A 23,104-nucleotide genomic window follows, 5' to 3' on the forward strand; every position below is an offset into this window, starting at 1 on the left:
ACTGGCAATTTTTTTCGGGGGGGGGGGTTGAGCTTTGAAAAATCTCACGCATAGTTGGCCTCTGGACTTGGGATCTCTGGAATTGTGTATGGTTGTGAAGTGTCCATTGACTTGTGTATGGTTGTGTAGTTTCCCATTGACTTGTGTATGGTTGTGTCAGTTCCCATTGACTTGTGTATGGTTGTGTCAGTTCCCATTGACTTGTGTATGGTTGTGAAGTGTCTATTGACTTGTGTATAGTTGTGTAGTTTCCCCTTGACTTGTGTATGGTTGTGTAGTTTCCCATTGACTGGTGTATGGTTGTGTAGTTTCCCCACTGACTTGTGTATGGTGGTGTAGTTTCCCATTGACTTGTGTATGGTTGTGTAGTTTCCCATTGACTTGTGTATGGTTGTGTAGTTTCCCATTGACTTGTGTATGGTTGTGAAGTTTCCCATTGACTTGTGTATGGTTGTGTCAATTCCCATTGACTTGTGTATGGTTGTGAAGTGTCCATTGACTTGTGTATGGTTGTGTAGTTTCCAATTGACTTGTGTATGACTGTTTAGTTTTCCATTGACTTGTGTATGGTTGTGTAGTTTCCCATTGACTTGGGTATGGTTGTGTAGTTTCCCATTGACTTGTGTATGGTTGTATTAAGCGTCCTATTGACTTGTGTATGGTTGTGTAGTTTCCCATCGACTTGTGTATGGTTGTGTAGTTTCCCATTGACTTGTGTATGGTTGTGTAGTTTCCCATTGACTTGTGTATGGTTGTGTAGTTTCCCATTGAATAGTGTATGGTTGTGTAGTTTCCCATTGACTTGTGTAAGGTTGTGTCAGTTCCCATTGACTTGTGTATGGTTGTGAAGTGTCCATTGACTTGTGTATGGTTGTGTAGTTTCCCATTGACTTGTGTATGCTTGTGTAGTTTCCCATTGACTTGTGTATGCTTGTGTAGTTTCCCATTGACTGGTGTATGGTTGTGTAGTTTCCCATTGGCTTGAGTATGGTTGTGTAGTTTCCCATTGACTTGTGTATGGTTGTGTTGTTTCCCATTGACTTGTGTATGGTTGTGTAGGTTGTGCACAGCTCTGGCTTTGCGTACGGAGCAAGGCCACGGTGGGGCATGAGATGGCAAGGCCCTCGATCCCCTCTAAATCATCTGAAGAATTCATGAGTTAATTGCCAAGCACACAAAGGGACGCACAATGCCCCATATCTACCGAAAACCGGATTCGTCTCATCCCGTCTCAAGTTTGCCTGCCTCAAAGGAAAGCCGAACACTAAAAAATGAAAAACTAATAGCCTTTTGGTCAAGGCCCTCCGTGGCTTGAAGAGCCGCGACCAAGCGACTACACACTGACCAACGACTTGTCATCAAGTCTCCAAAAAATGACGGCTTTGGTGGTCGGGGGTGGGGGTCGCCGTAAAGACCTACCCAGATCCACTGTCACCACTGCATGCTAGCAAAGCATGCTTTGCATAAAATCCCGATAAGCCATAGTTAAATTTCATCACGAGAGGGCGCTGTTAAATAAAATTTAGACGGGTTCCAGATTGCTACACGCTTCGTAGATGGTAAAGTCGTGTGTGTGATATGGGGACCGTGCCTCAATAAAAGTGCTGGTAATGTTGGTAGATTTTTCGTCGATCGTGGAGTAATTCATGCTCTCGCTTTTGTTCTGGTAAAATATAATTTTTCATAATTCTAGTAATATATAAGATATCCGTTAATTTGTCATCGTAGGTTTTAGTTCTTACTCTTAACAGTAAGTTTTAAATAACTATTAAGGCCTCACGTTTATGATGAATAAAAGACAAGGAATTGATGCGTAGAAATTGCCGATACACACGGATGGGCACGGGACGGACACAGTGCTCTGTGTGTGTGTGTATGATTATGAATGGTAAAAGAAGGGTGGAGCATTTTTACCTCCATGGTGGGTGGAGGAAGATGCCGTGCGTTTGATCATTTTTGTTTTCACGCTATCCCAATTGGGCGTTTATTTTTGGAAAAGTTTCCGTATGGCGCCACCACTTTTTCATTCGAAATAAAATAATACACAGTATCTAATTTACCTGATTGATATATCCCTTTTTGTAAAAATGAGTGAAAAAGTGGTGGCGCCATACGGAAAGTTATCCAATGAGCTTCATAAATCATATCAATCATTCATACATGTATCATACACAACATTGTACATTGTACATTGTATGTACCTCGACCATCCCTTTATTAAGTTTAATTCAATTATAACCTGTATTTTTAATTTAAAATTAATGGGATGCTTATTTGGCAAAATTGTATTAATGAAATGTTTTACCCAAACTGAAAAAGCAATCACTCATTCGACTGTGTAAATATTTGAAATGCTATTTAATATACTTTATAACATGTGAAAAATGGCAGTCAGATATTAACAACATTAACGTAGTCTGTTTACTTTCCGTCTTTTGTTCTTACACTACAGATACCATGATTCCTCGTTCCCTTCTCCTACTCTGTGCATTTGCGCTGCTATTGGCCCCAGTGGTTCTTGCCGCAGGCAACCACCGCGGTGCCGACATCGAGGATAATGAGTTTGCCGAATTTGAGGATCTTGGAGATGAGGAAGAAGATGATGGAGTTGTAGAGACGGAGAGAGGTGACGATGACTTTGAAGATGGTAACGAAGCAGAGGCACCCTTTGAGAAGGAGTTTGATGAAGATGATGATGATGGAATTGTGGAGGTAAGAGTACATCTTTATAAGATGGCAGACTAGTGAAATGAAAAGCTGGCTGGTCCTGCTTAATATTCACTGAAAAGGACAATTACTTTTAATCTAAAATAACCATTTAACTTATTTCTTTAACTCATCTCTTAAACTATATTTTTTAACTACAGGATGAAGATGAATTTGAACACTTCCACGATACAGAAGAGTTTGAAAACTTTGAGAGAGAGAAACCCTTCAAAGGCAAGGGGCCGTCCGACACACCAGACTTGGAAATTGCAAAGGTACATTTAAACGCTTCCAGTCAGGGCCCAATTTCCTAAAGCCTGTAAGCACAAAAACTTGCTTAATACAGAATAGTATTGCTCAGCAGAAACAGGTTACTAGGCAGAATTACATTAAGTTTATTATGTGTGACTGGTGCCCTACTCAGTATTTGCTTAGCAAATAAATTTTGGGATGTTCTTACTCCTGTGGTACTTTCTCTATGGTATAAGGTAGTACATGTAGGACACACATGTTGAGAGGAATTGCTTTCATATTTCTTGTTTCTTCTGACAGCTTCCTGTACATTTGCGTAATAACTGGGACAGTTACTACATGGAAATATTGATGGTTGTGGGCATCTTGGCCTACGTACTCAACTACATCAGCGGCAAGAGTAAAAATCAGAAGCTTTCTACTGCCTGGTAAGTAACACTGTCCAAAGCAAAAGAAAACAATTGACTGAGAACATCATTGTGAGATTTTAATAAAATGGAAATTTGCACCGGGATAAAGAATATTAATTTTGGTTTAAATAAACAGTACATGGGTATTATGGGTAAAACTAAAATTAATGTTTTTTATCCCGATGCAAATTTCCATCTATTGAATAAGGGCAGTACCGGCTACAAAAATGTAGGATTCGATCTGCCTCTAGCTACAGGGCAAACTCAGTGGTCTAGTTGGTAAGACACTGCTCTAGATTTGCAAAGGTCGTGGGTTTGAATCTCACTCGAGTAATTTGCCTGTGTTTTTGTTTCACAGAGCTCAGGAAAGCACTGCACTGTGTATACAGTGCTAACACACAAACCAGAATTAATCTTGTGAGATTTGTTTTCTTTCGACACAGGTTGAGCTCGCATCTTGAGCTGTTGGAGTCCAACTTTGCATTAGTTGGTGATGATGGAGGTCAGAAGGACCCTCCTGTGACCGGCCAGCTTGTAAAAGAGAGCGAGAGTCGATACTGTCTCTGGTGCTCGGGAAGGAGTTGCTGTGAGGGCATGTTGGTCGAACTCAAGGTAGGTGTACTATACTATACTATACTAAACTATACTACCAGGGCATTTATAAAGCCCTTTATAATAGGTGGACTTTATAATAGGCCTGGGTGACTAGTGAAATTTACTACTCGACGAGTCGAACTCATAATGTATAATGGGCCTTCTTCTATTGAAGATATATGATTTGCACTATGACTTTTAAATGGCTTTTGAGTGGCTTGGTGTTTAACATATTATGTTTAAATCTCTTTACATTTCAGCTTTTAAAAAGGCAGGACCTTGTGAGTGTAGTGGCTAAACTCATGAAGCCCGGGTCGGACGAATTAGTAAGTTTATCCTTTCTCGTCATTTTGTTTGCAGTAGAGGTGGCTTCTTTTTTCTTCTTGTAATAAAAAGGTTTTGTTTTTTTAACGGTCTTAGGCAAAAGAATACATTTTGAAAAATGGACCAGCCTTGTCTTAAAAAAAAATGTGTCGGCCAGCCATTTTGAAAATGGTCTTGAGCTAGAGACCCTCTTGAGTCCTAATTCCTCAAAAGAAAATTGATGTTCATCCAAATAATTGGACTCTGATAAGATTCATTGACCGTCTTATTGTTCGTCTTGCAATATTCAGGTAATCACCGTGACAATGAACAGTGAAGACATGGACACTTTCATCTTGTTTGCGGGACGAAAGAAAATCGCTTCCAAGATGCAAAAAGAAATGCAAGATTTGGTGAGTAGGTTTTACAGGTTAGAATTACTATGTAAGAATTCAGTTGGGGGAAAAAGTAATGAGGAGCAAATATAAAGCATTAATAATAACAATAACGAAGTCTTATATGGCGCACATATCTACCAAACAAAGTACTCAAGGCACCGAGTATATACAAACTTTCAGAAAGATAGGTTATGGCAGTGATGAATTTTGAGACCCAATAAGTTAGCACCTTATAAGGGTTTACAAGGTGCTGCGACGCATACAGCAGCCACAGCCAGGAACACCTGGGCAGACCCCTTCTCTTTTCGATAAGTGCACTGGGTTCTTTTACATGCGTTACACAACACATGGGACATTCTGCTCAAGTGTTATGAATGAGATTGAAATCCATTTTCTATTTTGTTTTATTTTGCAGAGTCAGTTTTGTCAAGATAAACGGAGTGGTGATAAGTACGGGATGTCATCATCCAATGTGGTGCTAGCCGAGTCCGCAGAGGTGATCCAGGGTGTCATGGATGGCAAGGTAAACTGTACAGGCAAATTTCCCAGGTGGCTTGGTTTCGCAAAGCGGAAAAGTCTTTAGAATAAAAAAAAAAAAAAAAAAAAAGTATGTTTTTCAAACCGTAACGGTTGACAGGAAGACACAACACACACAAATAAGTATACCGGTACTGGGTACTGGTGCAACAGACGTCGAAAGAAATGAAGACAGAGACAGGCAGAGTAGCCTGAACATCTATCGTTGCACTTGGAGGCTCTAGAGTGGCCTCCAGCCTAGGTCAATCCCCATCCATAATCACCTTTCACCTAGATTCATATGCAGACGACCGAAAGTGCAGCTGCCAAATGTCACCTACACAGATATAGAAAGCTTACGTCACTTCATGTTTATCCAATGAAATCATTATATCCATTGAAATCACTGGTTCTGAAAAGCAAGTTCCTATCTTCATCCTTGCGGGCAAAGACAGGGTACCAGTCTACAGGCACAAGCCCTTGAACTGTTAATATTATTACAAAGTTTTCAGTGTGTTTTTGTTTTTACCTTCTTATTTTCTGTAGATCACCAGCTGTTTGGCCCAGTATGAGGAGCTCTTTGAGTACCTTCATTTTTCAGACCAGTTTTCAGGTCCCAAGCCCAACACAGAGTAAGTTTCAATTAATAGTACAATAGCTCACGACAACATAATTTACTTACGAAACAGCGGCAAACATTATACTGCAATGCATCTTGGAAATTACATATTAGTCGCGACTAGTGACAAAGTCACAACTATTTGAAGCGTGAATAAGTCAAGTAGTAAATTTCGTTAGTTGCCCAGGTTTAGTCATTACCCAGATGGTGCCATCCAAGTGCTTAATGTTATTATTTGTTTCTCGTTTTGCCAGTGAGGAGCAGCCAACCAAGATGCCAGAGACTAAGAAAGTTCTCATTTTCTGTTTCAAAGGTAACTTTAACCCAACATGTTTAAAGACGCCACCTATTCTACTCCGGAATCCTTTCCCCATTGCTGACCACTAAGCCAAGAAACCTACTCTGCCCACAAGCATGCAAATTTTCAGCTGATCAGCTGACTTCCTCTTTTTCTTTTCAAAACTGTGCCATAGAAAGTGTGAGTGGCCATTTCCTCTTTTTTTTTTTTTTTTTTTTTGCAATTAGAAAGTTTCCTATCTGTGACCACTAACGCGGAGGTCATGTTCTCTGTTGCCCCTGGCCTTGGTGCCCATCAAAAATTTACCATTGACTTTATGATTTGTCAATGGAAGTGTCCTTTGCAAAATGAAAATGGCCTTGTCCTTTCAACATGTTCAAAAATGAAGTTCCAGACGTCGATTTCACCGAACTCTTCCTATCTTAAGATCAATCTTAGGACTGAGTCCCAACCCTGCACTGTAGCATGCAGAACTTAAGAATAATCCTAAGTTAGGACGAGTTACTCGTTCTTACTCGAGATACGATTAATCCATGGCCTGTTTGCAACCGTCTTTACTGACTCACTAAAAAAGTGCAAAATCTCAGCTCTGACAGAAACATTATTTATTTCAGTGCCTGGAGGACCTCGCTGTTCCAAAGCAGACATGGAGGGTATGCTTCCTATGATGAAGCTCGTCATGTACTGCATCGAGAAGGTCAAGAGATACAAGCTCAGCAGAGAGGTAACTTGATTATCACAACAGTTTACTGTACCTGTAGAATGCTGCCATCAACTTTTTTTCACAAATACCAGAACTGCCAACTCTAGCTGATTTTGCAGTTCCCTGAAATTAAACCCAATCTTTCCATATTCTAAAGGACAAAATTTGAAAATCTCCCTGATTATGCAACTTGGGTAACCATACAGCGCGCTCCAAATGTTTTTCATACACAATATCAACCTCTACCCTTGCAGGCACAAGCAATTATAGTAAAGCATCTTGCTGAAGGGCACAAGTGTCACGACCTGGACCCGAACCCACACTCCGGTGACTTAACCACCAGAACTTAAAATCACGACAGAATGTTCTAGCGCTGAGTTAACGATTTGATAATTTGCATTGTTTCACCGAAAAATATACTAAAACTTCATTCTTTGACTAGGCCAAGCTGAAGGCAGACAAGGCCCGGGCTAAGGTATCTGAGTCCTTCGTCAAGCTGGCCCACGCCCAGCGCCAGGAGGCAGCCCAGCTTCGTCGAGAAGAGAAGCGTCGCGTTGAAAAGGACCGCCTGCTCAATGAAGAGGACCCTGAAAAGGCTCGAAAGCTGGAGGTAAAACACAGGGATATGATTTCTCCGTTTTTAACCAGAAACCGATTATTTTTTTTAACCCTCATCCCCCCAAAAATGATTACTGAAACAAAAAAGTTATTAATTTGCTAAAAATTATTAAGATTAATTACCAATTGTGTCCAGTGCCTTTAAGAAGTTACTCTAGCGCCCCATCTCTTAAATTCTTAGAGGCTGACACCATCCTTCGTTGTTGTTCTTTAAATGAAATAAAATTTAATAAAATGTCAACCTCAAAATCTCTTCTTTTTTCAGGAGAAGCAGTACAAGAAGGACATGCGCAAACGTCTCAACCCAGGCATGAAGCAAATGAAGGTCCGCGTCACATAAACAGCGCCCTCTTTTGATGTTACTGTGAGCATCCTCATTTTCATCAAGCGCCCTCCTTTGATGTCATCGTGAGCATCCTCTTTTTGTTATCATCAGCACCCTCTTTTGAAGTCACCTTGCACATCCTCCTCATCAACAACAATCCCTCTTTAGACCCTTATGACTCATGGTTTACATGGTAGTGCAAAGGAAGACTTTGCTTGGTGGCAGCAGACATACCAGGTCATGTTGTTTGCATAGACCGTATCTCAAATACTTGGTACGCACGCGTTTGGTCTTACAAGTAAGAAGTTTGATCGCTAGCTAGACCAGCGTGCACCTTATTCAACAGGTAGCACCTGCGCAATGGGTATTTGCGAAAAGGTCTATGTGTACATAAATTATTGAAAGTTACCTTCTGTGTCTGCTGCCACCTAGAGTTTGAAAGTCTGCCATTCAAAGCAAACTGTTGTGCTTCACCTTGAATTTGTGAATGGAGATTTTAAATACCATTCATATTGAGAGCCCCTTTTTGTTGGTTGGAATTTTGATTTCAGCGAAGCTTGGATCATACTTCCTGAATGTGAAACGAATTTTGACTCGCAACAAATAATTTGCAAAAGTTGAGTTGTGCTCAACTCCTGCAAAATATTCACAGTGAAACACAGATTTGACATCAAAATTCGCTTTGCATTCACAGGAAGTATGAACCGGGCTTGAACCTTAAAGGTAGGGTCATATGTTGGTTTTTGTCAATGTGATTAATAGGCATGATTATCAAGAAAGTTGCAATAAAAGTCACCTATGAAAATTTCAGCTGAATACAGTGTCTTCTTAGACTCTACCTTTAAGCATGCAAATTTAATACATTAATTTAAATCGCCAAATGTTTCTAAAAGATGGGCTGCCACAATTTCATTACAATTTTTATACCATTATTGTCAAATAATTTTTGAAATTTTAATTAAGTTTAGTACATTGTGTGCGTGGTTAAATACAACTTGACCCTGTACTACCTGACATACATTGTAGTTTGTTCACATTTTTATAAAATAATCATTTGAGAATGTTTTTGAATTATTTTAATCTTGTTTAATTGAGGGGAAAAAATCACAATAGACCTACCTTCACATGAAATATAAGCAAACAAAAAGGAGTGCTTATGAAGTGTGCGATTTGCTTCAACATTCTACTTACACATTGTAACGGGTTGATGTCAAAGGCATTATGACATCATGCAATTAATTACAAACTGCATCTTTGCCAGTTTAACCACATACGACAAGTATAATGATAACACCTAGTTCTTTTATAGCACAATTAACAGTAACCTCTCAATGCGCTTTTGGCCAATAACATTCCTCTAATCCCCATGGGGAGTATACAACCCTGAGCTGTTGTTCCATACGCAGTACCAACCTCCAACCTTCCAGGTACCCATTTATACCCTTGGGTGAAGAGAAGCAATTATAGTAAAGCATCTTGCTCAAGGACAGAAGCTATTTAATGTAAACACAAGTTTTGGTTAACAAAAGCCTACAAAGTTGAAAAACAAATTCCTTAGATAAATTGGTGGCGGAGGTGGGACCCAACATCAAGACTGAATTCACTCAGGCAGATTTAACATCAACCAAATTAGCTTGAAATCTTAGCTTGAAAAATGGCGTTTTTTGTCGCCATTTCTCTACCAGTGCGTAATGCAAATGTGCGCAATTATTATGCAAATTAGGTCTCCAATGTTTACCGAGTGCTTTGTGTCATAAACGTTGTTTTGGGGGGCAACATAGACTTAATCTTTCATGTTTTATTTACAATTTTTGTTTTAATTATCTTTGCAAGTTTACTGAGTGAGCTACTGAAATATGAAGGGTGCAGGCTTATAAGTTGTAGTTACCAGTTTAACTTTCTTTGGGGGGGGGGGACACTTTTGCCTGCAGGGTTACCTTGCTCTCATTTTGATTCTCTGAGGTTTAATTGCATCTAAACAAAACTGTGCCTGCCTGCAATATTATATGGTGTGGTAAATGTATTTACACATTACACGGCCAACCCTCCTACTTCCTGACCATCCATTAACGGTTAACTGTGGTTTTGAAGAACAGTTTTTCACTATGTCAGCCTGCATGGTACATAGTCAACCCTCCTACTGTGTTGTCATTCAACATCACCCACTGATGATATGTATGAGGATACCATGGTACTATGGCAGTTGTTACAGGGCGTTCAGGGCAGCAGATTTACCAGATAAAAATCCATAGACCTTTATCGCAAATACTCGTACGTGTGCTGTGGGCGTTTAATGCGGTGCATGCTGGTCTAGTTAGCAATCAAGTTTGATGGCTATAGAGACCAGCATGCACCTCATTGAACAGATAGCGCTTGCGCTATGGGTATTTGCGAAAAGGTCTATTGTTCTTGTTTGTCTGCTGCCACCTAGTATCCATACATCTCTCTTTTGAAAGTGTACCTTCTTATAATAAAGTGATAACAACTCTGGCAGCCATTTTGGCAAAATTTACGCAAGGACCATAACTGATTATAGCGGCTACATAATGCTTGGTTGGTAACGAGTGCCGTGCAATTTTGACTATTTGGTCTCCATGTGGTCCTTGTGTGAACTTCACCCCCGTTGTGATCAATGTAGGTTTAGTAGTTAAACTTCATTTAAAACGAAATTAAAATTGTACCATTTAATTTAGTCCAATACTTTTCCTGTTGAAGGAGTAATGAGATTTGACATTAAAATTGAGAATATTGACAAGATGAAGAAATAATTCGTTTTTAATCTTTTTATTCAGCATTTGGGAGGGTAGGATTTCAAACTTTGCAAGGTGGAAATAAAGTTTGTTACCTCATACATGAAAAACACTCATCATGATTTGTGGTGATTCATTAAAGGCAGTGGACACTTGGTAATTACTCAAACAAATTATCAGCATAAAATCTTTCTTGGTAACAAGTAATGGGGAGAGGTTGATAGTATAAAACATTGTGAGAAACGGCTCCCTCTGAAGTGACGTAGTTCTCGAGAAAGAAGTAATTTTCCACGAATTTGATTTCGAGACCTCAAGTTTAAAATTTGAGGTCTCGAAATCAAGAATCTGAAAGCACACAACTTCGTGTGACAAGGGTGTTTTTTATTTCATTCATATCTCGCAACTTCGACAATCAATTGAGCTCAAATTTTTCCAGGTTTGTTATTTTATGCATATGTTGAGATACACCAAGTAAGAAGACAATTACCAATAGTGTCCACTGTCTTTAAAGGCAAAGTGACTTTTGGTTTTTGAAACCGTTTGATTGTTTTAATCTTTATGTAGATGTACATTGTAGAAAACTTACCTGTAAACATTTCATTTTATAAGGTGGGCACGTCTGTGAGATATCGCCGAATATCCGGAGCGATGTCTACACAGGACGAATAAAACCTTGGGCCTACAAAATCTGAGAAGCCTTACTTAAATAAAGACCTGCTTGAACGAAAATGTCAAGTCGTGAACTTTGCTGAATTCCACTTAAAATGTTTTCGATGAATAAGGAAATCGAGTCATATGATTATAAATAGGTTTCAATTGTGTAAAAAACAATCATTTGTATGCCCTTGTCCAGAGCTTTTCTGAGAGATTTGCGAAAAGCCCCGTTACGTATAATCACTCTCAAAACGTCATAAGTAGATAAAGCCGCTTTGTTGCAGCATGGATGTATAACAAAGCAAACTCCCACAAATGACGTCAGCGGCATTGTCCTTTGACGCCCGCTTCCAACGGCAGAAGTGTTTTTAGTTTTTCAAAAAACCTTTAGGTAGGGGCCTGATTTTTTAATCGATAATTACGAAAAGTTCAGAAGTGTACACATATCAAAATTACATTAAAATGGTGAACAAGTGCATTATAAACAAGTAAAAATACAATTTCTGTTGAAAACATTCCGCTGAGGTAGCTGTTTAACATTCAACATTTGGGGGTAAAAAGTTATATCTTCTTTCCATAATCGAACCAAAAATTGATGTGTCTCAAAAGCTATTATACTTTCCAAAGCTGCTGTAGTTCTTACCACAAAGTTTGTATAGCCATTAATTTTCAGAGTCAACACGTATACAGACCCAACGTATACAGACCTATGTATAGTTATTCCAGCAATGTTGACATTAAAGTTTAATACATGTGTGTATAATACGTCGTTAAAGTTAAGGTACATGAAGTTACGTTGGGACACAGACAAGTAGTAAAGAATAATAAAAACCGTTAGTACAACTTTTAGGCATAATGAAGCAGAAGCTTTTGTCCCCGTACCTACGGACAGACAAACAAAAAACACCAAAAGAAGATTCAACACTGACTCACAAAACATGTAGGTACAAAGACAAAACATCATTCGGAAATGTTATAACTTAATGTCTTACATAACTGCGGACCAGTGGGTAGACTGCATGACTTGCAAACAAGTTGTTGGTGGTTCGAATCCTACTATAACCGCTGATTTCACAATGACTAGATTGTAAGTATAGTCGACTTGTTTACTGAAGCACAGTTCCATGACTTTATATTAATAGAATACACTGCTAAAAATGGTATTCTTTAAACAAGAACAAAACATCTTATTTTAAGAAGATATTTCTTGTGTCACTCCCTAGACAAAGTTTCTAGGGAGTGACACAAGAAAGATTTTTCTCAAAATAAGGTGTTTTTCTTATTTCAAGAATACCATTTTTAGCAGTGTAGATGTAGTAAAGACAGTGGACACTATTGGCAATTAAAAAAAAAAAACAGTCTTTCTCACTTGGTGCATCTCAACATATGCAAAAAATAACAAACCTGTGCAAATTTGAGGTCAATCGGTCGTCGAAGTTGCGAGATAATAATGAAAGAAAAAAACACCCTTCTTGTCACACGAAGTTGTGTGCTTTCAGATGCTTGATTTCGAGACCTCAAATTCTAAATCTGAGGTATTGAAATCAAATTCGTGGAAAATTACTTCTTTCTCGAAAACTACGCTACTTCAGAGGGAGCCGTTTCTCACAATGTTTTATACCATCAACAGCTCCCCATCACTTGTTACCAAGTAAGGTTTTATGTTAATAATTATTTTGAGTAATTACCAATGTGGCAGAGAACGGCTGTTTTTAGCAATACGGGTGTTTGCCGACTTCCCTTGATGGGGAGATCATCTAAACATACATAAGCAAGAATTGGGGAATTCACCTATTGCAGTACGAGAACAATTGCCGAATGTAGTATTTATGTTTCTGGATAAAAAAAAAACAATTCTTAAAAAACAATATTTATGTCGTTTAAGCTGAGTAAATATTGTTGACTAAATTATTAAATTACTGAAGCAGTTATAGCTATACATAAAAAACAATTTACGAAAAGTGTATAAAAGTAAGTTTGATATACACAAATGTTGTGTGCTATAAAGTTAGTTAAAGATTACCATCCCCTGAAATTGGCCCGCCGAATAAATACACACATACACACCTTTCAATATTACGTGGACACAATGGTTTTGGTTTTTGTACAAACAAAACCGGAGCTTCGAACTCAGATGACGCGTCACGAAAATCAAATTGAGCTGATATTCGTGAATTCAACGTCCCACAGGTGCCCCATTTCTTGAATTACAAGAGTAAAATGTTACACTTGCGCACATCTCTCAGTCAGCCAATGATAGCATTTCAAGCGTGCACGTCACATCAAAGATGGCGGCTATTAAGGCACATTGGGGTCCTAGGGTTAATTTGGCGTACGGGCATTACAAACACAGGGGCAAACCCCTCGACACTGGTACTAAGGTTTATACATGTCTGCAAATGTTTTTTCCTTCATACATTTGTGGGTTGAGCCTCCTCAGCTTCGTCTTTCTCGGCTAGTTTTGCTCCATCGTCCAAGGTTTCTGGCAGGGATCGGTTGCTAGTCTCCGGTAACGGGAAGACCAGCAACCCGGCAATGAGTGACACCACACCGAACACAATGAACGGAATGGAGCTGTGTATTACATTCTGTGTGTAAACAAAACACAAAGATTTGGAGTTGAGCATGAGTCGAGTATTGTGATGAGTTTTTATGTCATAGCCACCAATTACGTCTTATTCTAGACTACAAAACGTGTGTAAGACTGCTACAACAGTAGTCTGTGTTCAACTTCTGCGAATCAATCGCTTGCGAAAACAGCCATGTAACGTCAAAATTTGCTTCGCTCATTCCCATTCACAGGAAGTATGAACCGACCGGGCTTTATTTTATACTCCAAATCAGCCAATTTATATGCTGCACTAATTCACAGGGATTTGTTTACACATAAAACAATTCTTTCATCGTGAACAATTTTTAAGTGACTTACGAGGAAGACAATGAACGGCGCCACCATACCCCCAACACGGCCGATCAACGAGGCTGCTCCAGCTGCTGCATTTCTGCATCATAACGTAAACAACGATACATAAATAAATGAGAAATGGTATAATTATTATACACTTTCCACATAAACTGAAGAGTTATAAACGTTACATCTCAACAAGTTCCGAGATGTGCCCCTTTTTCATTTCAAGTTTGTAGTCCAAACCTTCAGAACACTTTCATATTTACTGTTTTTTGTGTAATTGTGCATGCAATCGGTCCAGCAAGCACCAGTATAAGCTCCTGTATTGACTTATGCTCACCTCAGCACGGTTGGAAACATTTCAATTGTCACCAGGTACGTCAGATCAAAGGCCGTGGATGCAAAAAACCTCCCAATCATTGCTAGTCCTAACTTCAACATGCTGAGATCTGTACCGTCACATGCAAATGAAAGGATATAAAAAATACCAGATAAGACTGGTATAAGTGTATCTGAAGACGAACATATTATACAGTCTAAAACATTGAGTCCATCGATTCATACATGAACGAGAGATTGATAACTTTTGTAGATCAAGTATGGACACGACAACAGCCGTACCTGCCATTCGTACGGACACTTGCAACGCTTTCTGCTGTGAGACATGGCCTCTTCTGATAAACTATTGGTGGCGCCCTTTATAACTGTAATTCTTTTGAACTTTTACATTGACATAATGTTACTGTCACCTTATAGCATTAAACTGATAAAGTTTATACAAACCTGACTCATCAGGTATTAGTCCCGTAATCACACACGCCACTCCACTGACGATAAAGTAAGTAATAAGGGGACGTCTACGGCCAAACCTAATTCAAAATACAACAGACGGCGAGCAGTTAAAACAGACAATTTACATTATTGAATCCATCGCGCATTATTTTTTATTAAAGATTCAAGATTAAACATGATAAAAACATGAAATTTGTCTTCCCTGTGTAAAGGAGACTATACATACAAGATAGGCATAGCAACAATAGACCACATGAATAACATTACAATTTTACAGATATTATACAAATATTAAGATATGGGAAGCATGTATCTTTCCACATACGATCTTGTTTTCGAAATCTAATTCACCCAACATGTGTAATGTATGATGCCGATGAGCCAATTAGCCAGAAACGACACCCCCTAAAGGACGTAGCTTTTGAGAAAGAAGTAATTTCTCTCTCAAATAATAAAATACTTCATGCCCGAAGCCTTTTACTATTTATTATAGGCATCCGAAAGCACACGAAATGTGTGCAACAATAGTGTTTTTTCTTTCATTATTCTTTTTCAATTTTATGATCAATTGATCTGAGTCATATTTTCCACAGGTTTGATATTTTATGCTCATGTTGGGATACACCGAGGGAGAATAAGTTCAAAAGTTCAAAGGTGACCAAATGTTCTGAAAGTCGATTTTCAGAATTTTAAAGCCAATCACCATTTCAAGTTGACACCATTTCAAGTTAACACATGAACTGTAACATACCTGATTGTGACGAAGTAGTTAGCGATGTAACAAGGAGCCTCTGTTAATGACATCAATGTGAAATTGACGTACATATTTCCAACTAGATTAGCCGATATCAGGAAGAACCCGTAGTAGACAGCGGAACACGCAAACCTATAATCATTAAATTAGGTAAAGGAGAATGAACGAGAAGGTTGTGTGCAGATTCGTAACGAATCTACAGAGCAGTGTAGATTCGTAAAATAATCTGCACTTTCATCAATAGATTGACGTCACAGAAATAATTTAAACCCAATAACTTGGGAGGTTTTGGAGGACAGTTTTCCGGTTTAACAACATCATGCATGTCAAATCATTTATCGTCTTGGGGTTTATTTATCACGTCATGTCGATCCCAAATATTTTAGTTGTGGCTGCCCGCCACAAAAATTTCAAAGCAAAACAAAATCCATGTTTACCAGACGATTACCAGCCAAAATATCATAACAAAAATTCAATTTGTGGATGGTATCCTCTGCTGATATCGGCTAAGCAGATAACTGTTCGACAATCCTGCGTGACAGTGGGCACTCTGATTGTAAGTGTGACATAATCCCACTGTATGCAATTCCGTCCAAATTCCCATGAACTGGCCTCATTGATTATAGCAGAAGCCACTGTATTGCATCGAACTAGTTTTTCCTTGGTGATTAATGAAAGAAAAAATTAACAATAATTTGACTATTTTGGATTTTGACTTTTTTTTTTTCATGCGTTCTTCAAAGACTCATATTTTTACTGAAAGACATAAGTTGTTATCATAAGGAATGCCTGTGCACGATGAAATGGGTAAACGTTGGTACATTTACACAACGTATAAATCGGTGTGGCAGGAGAATCTGTGTGTGCCCCCCCCCCCCCCCCCCCGCCTCGAGATTCGGTCCACGATAAAAATGGCAACTTGTGTCAAACTTTTTCTGACAGCGCCCTCTTTTTAATCATCCTCCTCCAACCCACGATAATTTTCTATGAGGGGACAGATCTCCGGTGGATTTCCTGGGACACCGGCACCGAGCTCGCTCCAGGGTTTTACAAAGCCGATTTTGCGAGACGTCATGGCACTTACGGAACACCGTATACTTACCAGCAATACAACACAATCAGTGTTCGTATGGCCAAAGCACGGGTCCGGAACAGATCCAACAGGGTGTACTTTTTAGCATCCTTTACGGCCGGAACGTCACTCTCCAGGCGATTATAATCTGAAGCCTTAATATCCAATGGTGGCTTTTCGTCCGAAAGTTCCGGCCTCGATGATCCGTTTGTCAGCTCATGTTCCTGTTCCTGCTGAGGAAGAACGAAGTAACCACCAACGTGGGAGATGTTCTTGGACTTGGAGATCCGCTGGAAGATCTTCTCGGCTTCGTCTACTCGACCTTTCTGAAGGAGCCATCTTACCGATTCATAAGAGTACCTTAAAGGAACATACGGAATTGGTTTTTGATAACAAAACAGTTGTTGGGGAGTGTAAACACTCAATGTAACCCACCAAATACATGTAAATTACAAACCTGTAGAAGTTTGAGATCGATCGGCCATCTGGGTCACGAGAAAAAAAAAGGTGAAACTCCGATTTGCATGACATCGATTTAAATCTTATTTCTCATCAAAATATGAAACTCCGGACAGAAACATTACAAGGGATATTTTCTACTATCATCATCATTACACCTTAAAGTTTAATGTAAATCTGTGACCTTAGAAAACAAATTGGTCTTATCATTTTTATAGTGTTCCTTTAAATGTAGGGTTTCAAAGGCATTGGACACTACTGGTAATTTCTCAAAGGTATACATTCCCTTTAAAGTTTATGGTATTATACATAATTGGTATAGAGCTGAGAACGTAGTCGCACAAAGTGTTTGATCAACCATACATGCAATAACAAACCTGTAAAAAAATGTGGCATATTCCGTTGAGGGTCAGTAGAAATAGTGAAAAAGCCAAAATGCACATTATGTTCAGCCTCTGTATCAACACATTGTTAACAACTTTGGTTGTAACAACCACAACGGGCTCTGTATTTAATGATGTTGGGTTGGTATACTGTCGCCATCTTGGGGAATACTCATTGTGCTTACGCTGCATGTTATGAAAGATTAAAGATTAAGCTTACAAACATTTATTTTCATGGTAAAAACATGAAATGATTGTGTCTTCCCTGTGTAGAGGAGACTACATTCATACAAGAAAAGCATAGCAACAATACACAACAGGGATACAAACTACTATTTATATTACAGATATAATAATACAAAATAATGTAAAGATTATAATTATTTTGTTTTATGTGAATACTCATGAAAACATAGGCCGAAAGTTCGTAAAACAAAGTCTGATGCAGTTGTTTAGTTTCTTATATGGCTTCATTTCATACAGCATGAACTCCTGGACAGTATGACCCTAACCGGGTCAAGTCGACCTTTTCGTTTTTGCAATGTACTTACCAAACCAGTAAGATGAGAGGGGCAGCCAGAAGTGACATGACTAGCTGGAGATGCCTCCAATTAGGCAAGATGTACGCCAAGGGTCCGACGAGGACCAGTCCGAGGCACCATAGCATTTCACAACCCAAATGTGACCTGACACGTAAGCTGGGAGGGAACATTTCGATGATGCGGACGTAAGGCACGAGGATTAACCCCTTTGGAGGTAATGTTTGAAGTACACGTATAAGTTATGATGTCACGTCAACCGCCGTTAACGGAACGGGGTAACTCAGTTTAACCCGTGTTAAAAAGAACGAGAAATTGAAGCATGGAACTTCTGTCTGCAAAATATATGTTTATTAATAGATATATTGAATATAGTTTCTTATCATGTCAAAGGTAAACATAATTTTCAAGATTCTCTTTAAGACAAGAACATTGATCATTGGTCTGACGTAATAGTTCTTTCCATGAAGTTTCATCATAGAAATCAAAGAGGTTTAGAAGAGCGTAATTGTGTGCTTCTCCAGGTGTTTTTATCATCACTTTCTTATATTTTCTGTTAAAAACACACCACAATCATGCCTACAGTGCCTACCAAAAAATAACCCTACAATGTGTTTTACCTTGTATGAAATCCTGCTTACAGACAGCCCATTAAAACTGTACAGACAGCCGGAATGCCAAACCAACAGACAGTCAGGCAAACATGATTTCAAGGGTCAACAAAATACACAACCTCTATGGCAGGGGTCATGTTGTGACGAATGTGAACTGAAGGATCGCGTAGTGGTTTCTTTCCCTTCTCTCACCTCTGTGGACCCCGGTTCGAATCCTAGCTCAGAACAGAGCCTTACATGTGGATTTGGGTTTAGTCCCTACATGATCCGTGGGTTTTCCCTAACTTTGGATTTTCCTCCCACATCTATATAACTGAACATTCTTCTCATTTTCTATCCATCCTGTTTTTGGCACTCAATGTGCTGTGGGGTGTAAGAAATAAATACTTACAGGAATAAAGCAACCGTGGATGAATTTCAGAAAACTCATCAGTCCGTAGTTTTGTGCGAAGCTGAATCCCGTACCAGTCACCACGATACCCACTAACGACCCTAACAGGGTGAGGCGACGACCGAAGATATCTGACATCTGCCCGGTGACGTAAGATCCAAGAAGGCAACCACCAAAATGAACTGACTGGAGAGTACTCCCAAGAATGGCCCGGTCGCAAACCAGATTCAACTACAATACGAAAGACAATAATAAACGACACGGCATTACTTTGGTTGCCCTTCTTCAGGGCACATGCCGTCACTTTCACCAAACTCTTCAAACTTTAGTATTAATCTTAGTCAAGCTTAAAACCCGTAATAGAAGTTAGGACGCATTTAACCCATCCTAATTTAGGACAAGTCACTCGTCCCAATTCGAGATATGATTAATGCTACCGTTTCGTGAAATCGGCTGCATGACACGTCGCAATCTTTAAGTTCTTTAAAATAATACAAGAGTATTAAAAGAATATCAGGCCTGAAACCTTTCATTATGAATCTATGAAAACACCCAAAGTTGTGCAACAATGATGTTTTTTTGTCTTTATTCTTGCAAACTCGTTGAACAATTGAGCCCAATTTGTCACCATGGTTTGTTATTTTATGCATGTTGGGATACAATTACTGGTCTTTGACATCCAAACGTGTCCAGTGCCTTTAACCGCGATATCTCATTGTAACAGTGAGACCTTGCTTTTACTGAGTGCTTTCTGCCGCCTCTTTTTCATTTATTACCACTTTTGACTGCTTTTGTTACACCAGTACCTCTTTAATCACGGAGGCTTATTCAACAAAGACTCTGCTACGCCCTTAGCTTATTAGTCCCTTTTGCGACGTAAACATGTTTTCTATGGCAGACAGTCCTTGGGGTGAAGTGGGCGTATTTTGTGATGGAATTAAGTAGCTACAGAATTGCATTAGTTGGCAAAACTTTTACCAGACCCAATTAATAGTATTATATGGACCTATAATGGTCCTGCAGCTTTTACGAAACGCTAGGATTAATCCCTATCTTGAGTTAAGATGAGTAACAGTAACTCGTCCTAACTTAGGATCACTTTAAGGCGTCCTAAATGATGTGGTTAAGGAACTCACCCTGTTATTTAAAGTCCTGAGATTAATATCCTAAGTTAGGTAGAGTTTGGTGAAATCGACAGCTGGCACAAACAGGCAAGCTATTTTTTTTTTTCATTCGCAAATTCTAACAAAAAGGTTCGGCGCAGGACAGTTGCTAATATACAAATATTGACTGCTTCGAGTGCTATGGTTAAAACTATGACTCCCGAGGTGATCCCCGGAGCGTTCTATTTTCCCGAGGCGAAGCCGAGGGAAAATAGAACGCTCGGGGATCACCGAGGGAGTCATAGTTTTTAACCATTGCACGAGTAAAAGCAGTCAACATTTGTTTTATAACACCCCAAACATGTCTAAATACTGTACTATTATTATTAAGTTACAGACCTGAATGCTACAATCTACGGACGACGCGAATACAGATTGCAAACACTTTTACTGTGCTGCATGTAGTGTCGTGCAATCCGAAATGGTTACAGACTATTAATTTATCATCCTCGTACACGCAACGGACGTCTGGGTACTGCACGCCGTGTGCTAGTCTTCGGACTAGCGCATGGCAAACCGACGCACTATCACACGGCCGTCGTCTAGCAAAACTAAGACATGTCATGTGACGCGCTCTAAACCAATTAGCAGGCAGAATACTTGCAAGGGGTGTTATAAAACATGTTAATGGGTCAAATATAGGTAGATAAATATATAGTCCTCAAGCAAAAAGCTAATGTATTCGTAAAGTCTAAAGAAACATTTAAATAACTTGAAAAGAGTTCTATTTGCAGCTATATCATTTTCCTGGCGTTCAAGTTGATCAACCGAGCCTGGTGGAAATATTCTATTACACCTTTGATAATTACCTTGGTGTGAATGGCTATCGATCAGAAAGCATATAATCCCCCAAGGGTTTTTTCTTTCATTATTTTTTTTTTTTTTGCAACTTCTAAGACCAATTGAGTCCAAACTTTCACAGGCTTGTAATTTATTTGATGTGCATGTTTGGATACACCAAGTGAGAACAATCATTTTTTACAAAATACCAAACGTGTCCAGTGCCTTTAAACCAACCAACTGTTCGATTTGATTCAGCAGGGTGATAAATGCTTTTTATTCATCTTTTTAACAATATACCTCTTTTTTGTAACTACGTTACTAGCTGTTTTACACTATATAAAAAGCTATCGATTGCTTGTTATCAAGTAAGTTTTATCCTGAGCAATTATTTACCCGACCTTTAAGTTACGTTGCTTAGTTAAATGGGAATTGATGATAATCTTACATCTGTGACAACACTGGTCTCGCCATGGACAGTGTCATACTCCCACCCATCCGTACATGCCATCGTCTCATTGTCGCCGTCCGTGTCATTGTCATAGTAGACAATCTGGTGACAGCCGTCATCGAGGGGAGTCGTAAAGCTCGTCTCATTCTCTGGTATTCTACACCGGTTGTTGTCCGGCTGCCCAATGGTGAATGAAACACCAGTGATATGCCAAGCAGCTACGCTGACAGCAAGGGCATACGTGAAGTAGTTGAGAGCCTGCAGACGGCCAAAACTTCCGAGCACACGAAGTGACTTGTCCACGTCCATATTCAGCTCATCAACAAAATAAGGACAGGAATAAACTGGAACGCAAGACCACCCACTTATGTACCTAGGATACTATATCAGCACACAAAATCCCTTGGTACATATTAAGGTGTGCATGTGCCACACTTGCCTCACACACGAAAAAAACCGACAACTCTAACCCAACAAATCATAAAAAAGTACGATTGTGTAGGCCCTATTACCGGGCGCTTTTAGATTTGGACCACAATATGGGTCTGAAAAGAATGTGAAGCTGAAAAGAAACTTTACAAAGTCTCAATCCGCTCCGGGAAATACTTTACGTCACATGCTGTGTATAAATCCAAGGACACTGTGAGCGCCAACGGAGTTTATCCCTTTATCATGAATTTTTGTTGTGCATTATACCTGCCGAAAAGTCCCCCTTTGACCCGGTTTGCAACTTATAGTTTAAAGTGAAAAAGACATTAACTTCGGGTTTACCCTCCTTTCTATAAATACAATATATACCTTTGTGCGTTAACACTGTAATGTTTTATTAGATGCTTTAAAGCCATTAGACACTTTCGGTAAACAGTATTGTCCAACAGCCCACACTTCTTGTACATCAACTTCTATATAAAATAACAAACCTGTGAAAATTTAGGCTCAATCGGTCATCGGAGTCGGGAAAAAATAACGGGAAAACCCACCCTTGTTTCCGCACATTTCGCCGTGTCATGACGTGTGTTTCAAATAAATCCGTAATACTCGATATCGAGTATTGATAATAATTGTTTTAACGTTCTCTCAAAAAGTAAAGCATTTCATGGAATAATATTTCAAGAGAAGTCTTTCACCATTACCTTCTGTAAACCCTGTAAGTTATTTGTAAATCTGTAAACTTGTTTTCTTTTCTGTTCCGAAAGTGCCCAATGGCTTTAAAAAGACATGAGATTTTTTATTTATTTTTTTGACGTTCGATGACGCCGGCGCCGGGGAATATCTTGGTTTCAGCATTGTTGGATCGGATCGGGTGTACTCACAAAACTGGATTTGGGTTTTTTGAGATCCTCTGCGATGGGACCTTACTGTGTCTCCCTGGATGGGTCTTTATGACTTAACTACTTTGGCTTGATCGAAACGTTGAGTTGGAAGGGAAAGCCAGCGACCGATAAGCTAAGCTTAATCATCAATGAGAACAAACTTCACACGAAATCTCATCAACTGCTTGAGCCACATCGGGAAAGTTGTTTTGCTTCCAGCGAAAGTTAGCTTGTATTATGATACTTTCCGAAGGGAATACAACCAAAATTAGATCATATTATGCGAATCACCTCTGGTTTCGCATACCAGGCTTGGTTTTATGGTTTGTATTTTAACAC

General features: G+C 39.2%; 2 protein-coding genes across 2 annotated transcripts; one reads left to right on the forward strand and one right to left on the reverse strand.

Moving 5' to 3' along the window:
* Nucleotides 1-1,573: 1,573 nt before the first annotated feature.
* Nucleotides 1,574-10,510, forward strand: LOC139948619 (PAT complex subunit CCDC47-like). Its single transcript, XM_071946813.1, has 13 exons — nucleotides 1,574-1,666; nucleotides 2,453-2,712; nucleotides 2,868-2,981; nucleotides 3,259-3,386; nucleotides 3,812-3,980; nucleotides 4,223-4,288; nucleotides 4,577-4,678; nucleotides 5,079-5,186; nucleotides 5,726-5,811; nucleotides 6,053-6,111; nucleotides 6,711-6,820; nucleotides 7,242-7,409; nucleotides 7,683-10,510. The coding sequence occupies exons 2-13, from the start codon at nucleotides 2,458-2,460 to the stop codon at nucleotides 7,755-7,757; spliced, it is 1,440 nt and encodes a 479-aa protein (XP_071802914.1). The 5' UTR covers nucleotides 1,574-1,666; nucleotides 2,453-2,457; the 3' UTR covers nucleotides 7,758-10,510.
* On the reverse strand, nucleotides 10,511-22,293 carry LOC139948618 (organic cation transporter protein-like). Its single transcript, XM_071946812.1, has 9 exons — nucleotides 21,450-22,293; nucleotides 19,059-19,289; nucleotides 18,066-18,262; nucleotides 16,703-17,032; nucleotides 15,598-15,732; nucleotides 14,838-14,923; nucleotides 14,395-14,503; nucleotides 14,076-14,148; nucleotides 10,511-13,734 (listed from the first exon to the last, which is right to left on the reverse strand). The coding sequence occupies exons 1-9, from the start codon at nucleotides 21,759-21,761 to the stop codon at nucleotides 13,558-13,560; spliced, it is 1,650 nt and encodes a 549-aa protein (XP_071802913.1). The 5' UTR covers nucleotides 21,762-22,293; the 3' UTR covers nucleotides 10,511-13,557.
* Between the last annotated feature and the right edge of the window lie 811 nt (nucleotides 22,294-23,104).

Source organism: Asterias amurensis, chromosome 16 (assembly GCF_032118995.1).
Source record: "Asterias amurensis chromosome 16, ASM3211899v1".
In the NCBI taxonomy this organism is placed as follows: domain Eukaryota; kingdom Metazoa; phylum Echinodermata; class Asteroidea; order Forcipulatida; family Asteriidae; genus Asterias; species Asterias amurensis.

Bases quoted from the DNA above. Each gene is read 5' to 3' on its own strand.
- LOC139948618 (XM_071946812.1), bottom strand. From the start codon at position 21,761: ATGGACGTGGACAAGTCACTTCGTGTGCTCGGAAGTTTTGGCCGTCTG. The intron at 19,290-21,449 runs GTAAGATTATCA...TTCGTATTGTAG, and splicing joins AGACCAGTGTTGTCACAGAT to TTGAATCTGGTTTGCGACCG. The intron at 15,733-16,702 runs GTAAGTATACGG...TAATGATTATAG, and splicing joins CTGATTGTGTTGTATTGCTG to GTTTGCGTGTTCCGCTGTCT.
- LOC139948619 (XM_071946813.1), top strand. From the start codon at position 2,458: ATGATTCCTCGTTCCCTTCTCCTACTCTGTGCATTTGCGCTGCTATTG. The intron at 5,812-6,052 runs GTAAGTTTCAAT...TCGTTTTGCCAG, and splicing joins GGTCCCAAGCCCAACACAGA to TGAGGAGCAGCCAACCAAGA. The intron at 7,410-7,682 runs GTAAAACACAGG...TTCTTTTTTCAG, and splicing joins AAAAGGCTCGAAAGCTGGAG to GAGAAGCAGTACAAGAAGGA.